Source organism: Chiloscyllium plagiosum, chromosome 16 (genome assembly GCF_004010195.1).
Source record: "Chiloscyllium plagiosum isolate BGI_BamShark_2017 chromosome 16, ASM401019v2, whole genome shotgun sequence".
NCBI classification, from domain to species: Eukaryota; Metazoa; Chordata; class Chondrichthyes; order Orectolobiformes; family Hemiscylliidae; genus Chiloscyllium; species Chiloscyllium plagiosum.
In genome coordinates, this window is record NC_057725.1 from 61,821,782 (window position 1) to 61,830,768 (window position 8,987).

The window sequence follows — 8,987 nt, forward strand, 5'->3', positions numbered from 1 at the left end:
TGGATGCTGCTGACCTGCTGTGCTTTTCCAGCAACACATTTTCAGCCTGATCTCCAGCATCTGCAGTCCTCACTTTCTCCACTGATTAATTCCCTGATCAATATTGCAACACCCTCCATTATTACTTCGTTCCCTATCTGACTAAAGACCACAAAAGACACTGAAGATCCTGGAATATGAGCTGCCAACCCTGTCCCTCTCTCAACAGTGTCTCAGTAATAGCAATGATAGCATGGCTCCATGTTTTAATTTGTTCTCTCAACTCACCCTCCTTGTTCATCAAAGTCTTTGCGTTAAAATAAATATGATTCAATCTTTACAAATTCCCTTGTGCCTTAATTTCTAGGCTTACTTGGCTGACTTGCTGCCTCTTTTATTTTTGATATTTTTATTGAAAAAACATTTTTTATAAAATTACAGTAAACCAACAACACTACTCAACTAAAAAAAAACTAAATGACAATGCAAACAAAACAAAACTATACTCATACATATGAAACAACAAAATAAACAAATGAATAGGAATAAAAAATAAATCAAACAGCTCAGCATAATAAAACAGTAGCTCTTGACCTTCGAGAGGCATTAAATATTACACACTCATTTATTTGACGTCCTTCCTCTCAGGATACCTGGTTTTCTAAATCAAACCGTCGTGGCTATACAAAAGCCCTAGTTAGAGTCACAGGCAAGTCTGCATCAAGGTTATCCAAAAAGGGCTGCCACGTCTTATAAAAGTTTTCAGTTTCTCAGTACACCACATTTGTAAGAAAATCCAGAGGGATATGCTCCATGACTACCTTACGCCAACCTGACAGACCCGGAGGGGTTTCAGACACCCAACACACCAGAATGTTTTTCCTTGCACAGAAAGTAAGAATATTAAGACATTTTTTTCCCATGAACATCTAAAGAAGGTAAATTGGTATGGCCCTGGAGAAGAGAGACCAGGTCCTTCTTAAATTCGGTCTCCAAGATCCTCTCTATTACTCCCAGCACAGCACGCCAGTATGTGCGAAGCCTGTGACAGGATCACAAATAATAAATGAGAGTACCTGTACTTAGTTTGCATTTGGGACATGTGTGTATACTCCTACCTTAAGATGGACCCTCTGAAAAACCTTCAACTGCATGGCATGAGTCCTATTACAGAGTGAAATCTTTCTTGCATTTTCACAAATGTCCTCCCATGTCTCAGAGGAGATCTCTACGCCCAACCCTCTCTTCCAGACCTCTCAAAGCTGCTCAATCTCATCTGAGGAGCCACCCCAACAGATGATAAAGCGTACTAACGGAGAAAGTGCTTTTAGCGGAAAGCACCCTCTTCTCTGTATCGAATCTATAAGAGTCGGTTAACAGTGTGGTTACTTTCTGAATAAAATTCCTAATCTGGAAAAAATGAAAAAAGGTCTCTACTAGATAATCTATGCTTACGTGTTATCTTATCGAAGTACATCACTGTTTCTCCCTCAAATAAGTCACCCAAGCAGGAATCGCCCCTAGCTGCCTAGAGTTCAAACTAGGATCCATTATCCCCGGCTTAAAACCCGGCATACCAGTTATTGGGGCGTGCACTGTCTGCCATATTTTTACGGTATTAATAATATGATTATAACAATATTCCATAACTGTTCTCATTTTATCTAAGAACAACAAACTAATAAGGGGGCATTTTGACTGAGAAGCTTTCATATTTAATCAAATTGACGCCAAGTCCTCACAGGCCCAGTCACTCTCACAAAACAAAAGAGAGCTTAGTTGGCATCTTTTAATGTTAGGGAGGTCCACTCCTCCCAGTCTATGGGGCAGTTGCAGCTCGACTAGCTTGAGAAGGGGCTAAACCAACCATGAAGTCTCTGGAATATTTGCCCAGGAAAGTTCAAAGGAAGTATTTGCATAGGGTATAACAAACGACGAAGGACATTCATTTTAATCAGGACTACTTGGCCTAACCAAGATATTGGAAGTGCCTCCCATCTTTGAAGGTCTTGCTTAATTCCTTCAAACAAGTGGACAAAGTTAGCCTTAAATAACTGATCAAGAACGGGAGTAACAAAAATACCTAAATACATAAAATCGCCCTGTGATCATTTCAAGGGAAATTGCAATTCGCCCTCAATTTCGGGTATCCTTCCAAGACCCTCCATGGGCATGGCCTCCGATTTGGAAAAACTAATCTTATAACCTGAAAAAGCACCAAATGAATTAATACATTGTATTAGATGAGGTACTGAAACTGCAGGGTTCGACAAAAATGTCAGAACATCATCCGTGTCCGATGTGATCTTACGTAATTTTGATCCCACTTCTAGAGCAACAATGTTGGGATCCAATTGGGTAGCATCTGCCAGCGGCTCAATCACCAATGTAAAAAGCAATGGTAAGTGGGGACAACCTTGTCGACTGCTCTTATAAATATTAAAATTACTGGATCTCACACCATTGACGAGAACCCGCAGGACCCCTACCTACCTAATAAAGGCTTCACCGAAGTCAAACCGTTCCAGTGTACAGAAAAGATATGGCCACTCGAACCGGTCAAATGCCTTCTCTGCATCTAGGGAATCACTAATTCTTGCACAGATTGCTGCTGACACGCTTGGATCATATTAAGCAACCCCCCAACATCGTTGGAGGATCTGCAGCCCTTTATAAAACCCATCTGGTTTTCCTTAACTATGGAAGACAAAACAGTTTCCAACAATGCCAGAGTCTTGGACAAGATTTTAAAAACAATTTAAAAGTGAGATGGGCCTGTAGGCCGCACAATCCTCCGGGGTCTTCTCTTTCTTAAGGATAAGAGAGATGTTAGTCTCTGTTAAGGATGGTGGGAGGTGATCGTGACTTACAAGTAATTGTACATGTTGAGCATTGGCTCTGACAATATATTTACAATTTCTTTGTAGAATTCACTAGGATGACGATCATGCCAGGTGTCTTTCCATTCTGAAGCTGCTTCACAGCCTGCTGTATCTCCTGCACTGTTATAGGGGCATTAAGGAAAGGCACCTGCTCGGAGGTTACACCTGGAAGAACTGAGTTTTACAAAAAGGCTCCATCTTAGCCCACCCATCCTCACAACATTCCGACTGATATAATTCGGAGTAAAATCTATTGATCTTTTTAGTATCACATGTAAGAGTCCCAGTCCCTTCCTGGATTGGGAGACACTCTTTTTACTGGCAAGATATGCTAGATATCTGCCCGGCCTCAAACAACCTTTGTTTCGCAAAAGCGAGTTCTTTCCTAGCTGTGTGTGTGTGCATGGAATTCAAAGTTGACCGAAGTGCTGTGACCCGCTGCAGCTTAGCCACCGATGGTCTACCAAAATATGTCTTCTCGGCTGCCTTCAGCCGTGCCTTGAGTAAGCGTTGCTGCTCTCCCTTCTGTCGCTTCCGACTGGCAGAGTAGGAAATAATTATTCCCCATAGCATAAACCTTAGCAATTTCTCAGAGAATAGACAGGTTACTTGGGATAGCATGGTGGCACAGTGGCTAGCTCTGCTGCCTCACAGCGCCAGGGACCCAGGTTCAATTCCAGCCTCTGGCGACTGTCTGTGTGGAGTTTGCACATTCTCCCAGTCTCTGTGTGGGTTTCCTCTGGGGTTCTGGTTTCCTCCCACAGTCCAAAGATGTGCAAGTTAGGTGAACTGCCATTCAAAACTGCCCATAGCGTCCAAGGATGTGTAGATTGGGTGCATTAGTCAGGGGAAATATAAGGTAATGGGTCTGGGTGGGATACTCTTCGGAGGGGCGGAGTGGACTTGTGGGCCGAAGGGCCTGGCTCCACACTATAGGAATTCTAATTCTAAATACTGGCTGTATCTGAATTAATGGCGAAGAATGCTTTAAATTAATTAGAGAAGTACTCAATGAACTTACTGTCCCTAAGAATAAAGGGATCCATTCACCAGTGCCGTGAACCTGTTATATTGCCCTTTACTTTAACCACTAAATCTACTGCTGCATAATCAGAAATGGTAACATTCCTAATTGTGCAAGACACCACCAAACCCAAGAACGTTGCTGGGGGTTAGGAAGAGATCAATCCTAGTCTGACATCTTTGTGGATTAGTAAAGAACGTAAAGTCCCTACCCGTGGGGTGGAGCCATCTCCAAACATCAACCAATCCTAATTCCAAATATAAGTCAATTAGTTGCTTAGATTGTGAAGAAAGTATTGGTGGACCTTTGGGCATTCTGTCCACCATGGGACCCATAAGACAATTAAAATCTCGCCCTATAATAACGTGCAGTGACACAAAGGTACTCAGTTTTGAAAATGCATCCATTAAGAACTTAAGGAGGTGCACCAGGGGACGAGAAACACTCAAAATACCATATTCTTCCCCTTATCTCAAGGCTTTAAGGATTACAAACTGCCTGTACTCATTTTTAATATGATCTAGCAATTTAAATGGGAGGTTCTTCTGAACCAGTATGGCCACTTCCCTACTCCTAGTATTAAAAGACGAGAAATACACTCGATCAAACCTGCCCTGCGGCAATTTCAAATGCTCATTATCAGCAAGGTTTATCCCCTGCAATAGGGCAATGTTCACCCTCTCCTTTTTAAGGCTAGAGAGCACCTTTTTCCTCTTAACTGGCAAATGAATCCCCTTAATGTTCCAGGTACATCATTTAAACATGCCATTAGCCATAACCCTCTGCAACAACATTTGAACTCCCGACATGAAGAACTCAACTTACAAATCACTGAGCATAAACAAGAAAAGACTCATAGAGCCTAAAAACTACAAAAACTAAAACTACCACAATGAACACATTTACATAACTTTCAAAACTATATACACAAGAAGCCAAAAAACAAAATATAATAAAGGCACTCAATGAGGGAATTTACCCTCTGCCCCCAGGGGACACTTACACATCCCACAACCGCCTTCCTAACCCCTTCCAGCTTGAGCCACACCACAAACTCAAGCAGAAAAAAAGAAAATAGCAATATTAACAAAGAAGTTAGAAGTAAGTACATCCCCAACTACACATTAATGCTGATTATTATCAGAAAAAAATCCATCAACACTTTCTTTGAGAAAAGGAAAAAGAAAATAAAAAAAATTACTGTCCAGCCTAGCTTAAAGTGTCCAGAAGGTTTTTTGCTTTCCCTGAGGAGACAAATGAGTATGCCGACCCATTATAAGTAGAATGAAGCACCGCTGGATACCTTACAGATTATGAATCCCGAGGTTCCTCAGTCTTCTCTTAATATCATTAAAAGACTTCCTTTTCCAGATCACCACCACAGAAAAGTCCTGGAAAAACATAATCCTGAAGCCCTTGTAAGTTAAGGCCTTCTGATCTCTCCCTGCATTCTGGAGGCTTCCATAACTCTTTGCTTACCCATGTAACTGTGGAATCACACAAGGACCAGGTGAGGGCACTGGTCCAAACCTGACCTGTGCATCGCGACCGGGTGAGCTCTCTCAATCTTTACCCAGTCCACTTTGGCCTCTAAATGAAGGAATTGCGGCGGCCAACTTTCAAAAAAACTCACTGCCTGACCGACTTCCACTCCCTCCAGCAGTCTGATAATACAGACATTCTTCCTCCTACCTCTATTTCTGAGATCGTCGACTTGCTCCGTAAAGGACTTGTTTCTCGAGTACCTGAATCTGTTCTTTCAAGGAATCGATTGCAGCCTCTGACGCTGTAGTCTGGCATTCAACCTCCTCCATTCTCTCTCCAAGACCTTCAAGCATGTCTGCAACCGTGTCCAACCTGCTGCAGAACTTCTCTTTGATCAAAGTCTCAATCATTTTGCGCAGCTTCGCGAACTCTGTGACCAAGACCTGGTAAGTAATTGGATCCAATGAACTAGCAGGAGGAGTCGCAGCTGCGGCTGCAGGTATACTCGATGTCTCCAGCAGATGTCCCACTTGCTGGGACATGCTTGGACCTTTTCCATTTTTTGGCATCTCCAGTTTACAAAACAGGATTAGTAAAGGTTCTAGCACTGTTTTAATGTCAAATTTTACCAAAATGGTTTAAGTGTGGAGGGTTAGAGTACTACTTTGCTTGAGTTGTAATGTAGAGCTCAGCAAAGCAGACCTTTCCAATCGCCGCCATCTTGGATCCCCCTGCTGCCTCTTCTAATTTTAGCCACGGATGTCTCCCCTGCTGATCATTCTTTCAGAATTCCAATCCCCTGCCAAATTATTTTAAATTTTCTCCAAAAGCACTAGCAAACCGACCCACAAAGATGCTGGTTCCATTCCAGTTCAGCGTGCAACATGCCTGACTTGTACAGGTCAGCGCCACGAGAAATGCTCCTAATGTCTCAGAGATTTAAAGCCCTTCCTCCTGCATCATCTCTCCAGCCATGCATTCATCTGGACTAACCTCCTAGTTCTCTACTCAATAGCACATTGTATCAGATGTAATCCAGAGATTAGAATGGTTTAAGTCCCGTTTTTTAAATCGACTTCTCAGCTCCCTAAATCTTGCTTGCAGGACTACCCCAACCTCCTTTTCCTATTTATGTTGTTGGTACCAATATATACCACATTCTCGGTCTGTTTTCCCTCCTCTTTCAGAAACATGAATAGGAAAGGTTTGGAGGGATATGGACCAGGAGCAGGCAGGTGGGACTAGTTTAGTTTGGGTTTAGGTTCGGTATGGACTTTTTGGACTGAAGGATCTGCTTCCGTGCTGTATGATTTGATGACGTCCCTGACCCTGACACCAGGGAGGTAACACACCTGGAGTTTCTTTTACAATTATAGAAACACCAGTCTGTTCCCCTCACAGACGAGTCCCCTGCCCTATATCCCTGTTACACTCTCTACGTTCCTCTCCTCTAGCAAACCCATCTATGGTGCCATGAAGTTGGCTCCCATTGCTTTCCCTGGCGCTGTTGCTGATCCTACCCCTTGTCTTGCCTGATTCAACCCCTTGTCTCCCTGACTCTTCCCCTCATCTCACCTGATTCTAACCCCGTACCACTGATTTTACCGCCTCTCTTGCCCGATTCTACCCCTCATCTTGTCATAGCTATGCCATTCAGGGCATGGTAAGATTTCACCTTTCATCTTCCTTCACTAAACAATTTCTACAATGTCAAAGCCTCAAAACTTATTCTATCACTGTTATTGGTTTCTCATTGATTCCGTCATCAAATTCCAACATGACTGCACCTGTTTTCCCACATGTAGGGACTTCTTCGGTGACTGGAGATTGTGTATAAGTAATGTTTTCTGATAGCCTACCACAGTAATTAAGGTTACAGTAATCGATTTCTACTTCTGGGTCAGTGGTGAAACACCATGCACCATCTTCATCCCCATCTGGATTTCTGCAGTAGTTTTCTTCTAGATTTGCTGATATCATTTCCTCTCTGGTAAAATTGTGCTTGTGGGGGTGTTGAGAGTTCCAAGCCTGGCATTGTTTTCCATGTCTAGTTACATTCTGTGTTCCCCTGTAGTCTGCTCCCTGATTTGGAACACAAGAGCCAACTGATACTGGTGGTTTTGTCGATAATGGCGGCAATTCTTCACCTAAAGAAGCAACAGAAACGTGTTAAAAAAAGTAAAAGTTGGTTGAACATCTCCAATTTTCACTTGGGGAAACTATATGTCATTGTCAACTCTATCTGGTGTGATATTGTGAAGAGAGCTTCAAGCCATTGGCTGGACATATCTCACTGGCTTGTGCCTTGACATCTTAAGTTGACCATTTTCATGTTACAGTCAGAAAGGTTAGGCAGAGCTCTCCAATGAATGCAGAAAAAACAGACAATTATCACACCTAGGATGCACAAGTATAATAACAACAGAATGAGCCTGGGATACTTCACGACTTGTCCTCTGTTTGCTACAGGAACATACTACAGGGGATTGAATGGACAGAAAATGCTGATGATGTCCCTTCAATCGACAGCATTAATTGTCAATGACTTATGTAGAATCCCTACAGTGTGGCACCGGGCCGTTTAGCTCATTGCGTCCACACCAATCCTCTAAAGAATATCTTACCCAATCCCTCTAACTCTGTATTTGCCATGGCTAACCACCAAGCCTGCACATCCCAGGGGTTTTCAAAATAAACAAGAAATGCGGTGATTCCAAAAATAATACTACAGATATCAGAGATGGCAATGGTCACACCAGACTGTTAGTGCAGTGCAAGGTTTGTTAAGTATAAAGATGCTTTCAGGTCTGTGCTTGTTCTGCTTCATAATTCGTTGGAATCTTTGCACTGAGTTACTGCCCTGCCACTGAAACTGACATGGCCGAAACCAAAAGAGGTAATACACACAGGAATCATTGGAACTACAGCCATTAATTAGTGGAAGCTCAACCATACCACACTCCATCCTGCATCACACACACACACAAAAATAAAGGACAAAATGAGGCCTACCACATCGCGGAATGTAACATTGTTCCAACTTGACTGTTGGGTCCTTAGTGTAGCACCACGGTGCCACATTACTGTCATTTGGATTTCGGCAGTGGTTATTTGTAAGGTCATATTGGCTGTGTGTGTCAGGATTGTATCTGAACATATCACAGAAGTGGCAGAAAAAACACAATTCATTAGATCTAGCAATTGAAAATGCTGGAAATATTCGGCAAATCAGGCTGTTCCTGCACAGAGTGGCACGCAGAATCAATCGGCTGAATTTTACTAGCTGCTGGGGGACACTCTGAGTAGGGTTGTGGGCACTGGGTAGACTGCCCAATGTAGTCTCTTTGCACTGTCACCTTGCCAGAGGCAGGGAAGGTTGATGGTTTCAACCATAGGTCAAAGGGAGTGATTTAAGAGACAAATTAAAGGCTAGTTCCTGCCATCACTGGAATTTTACCACTAGAGGATGTCTAATGCCTGGGAAGATCATCAGGCAAACCCGTGACATCCAATCCAGCTCAGGGTGGGGGACTGAACTACTATTCTGTAGGCTTCCTTCCCCAAACCCATCCCTCTGCCTCAGTGGACATTCCTGACCAGGCCTGGCACCCCATCCC

The 8,987-nt window shown here is 43.0% G+C and overlaps 1 protein-coding gene across 1 annotated transcript in view; it reads right to left on the reverse strand.

Annotated features, from left to right (window-relative positions):
* Positions 1–8,543, reverse strand: part of f2 (coagulation factor II (thrombin)) — an 89,706-nt gene extending 81,163 nt beyond the window's left edge. Inside the window, exons 1-2 of the mRNA XM_043706428.1 lie at positions 8,383–8,543; positions 7,230–7,517 (exon numbers count right to left, since the gene is read on the reverse strand). Of these exons, the coding sequence (XP_043562363.1) occupies positions 7,230–7,517; positions 8,383–8,527 (433 nt within the window). The 5' untranslated portion in view covers positions 8,528–8,543. The remainder of the gene's footprint in view (positions 1–7,229; positions 7,518–8,382) is intronic.
* Between the last annotated feature and the right edge of the window lie 444 nt (positions 8,544–8,987).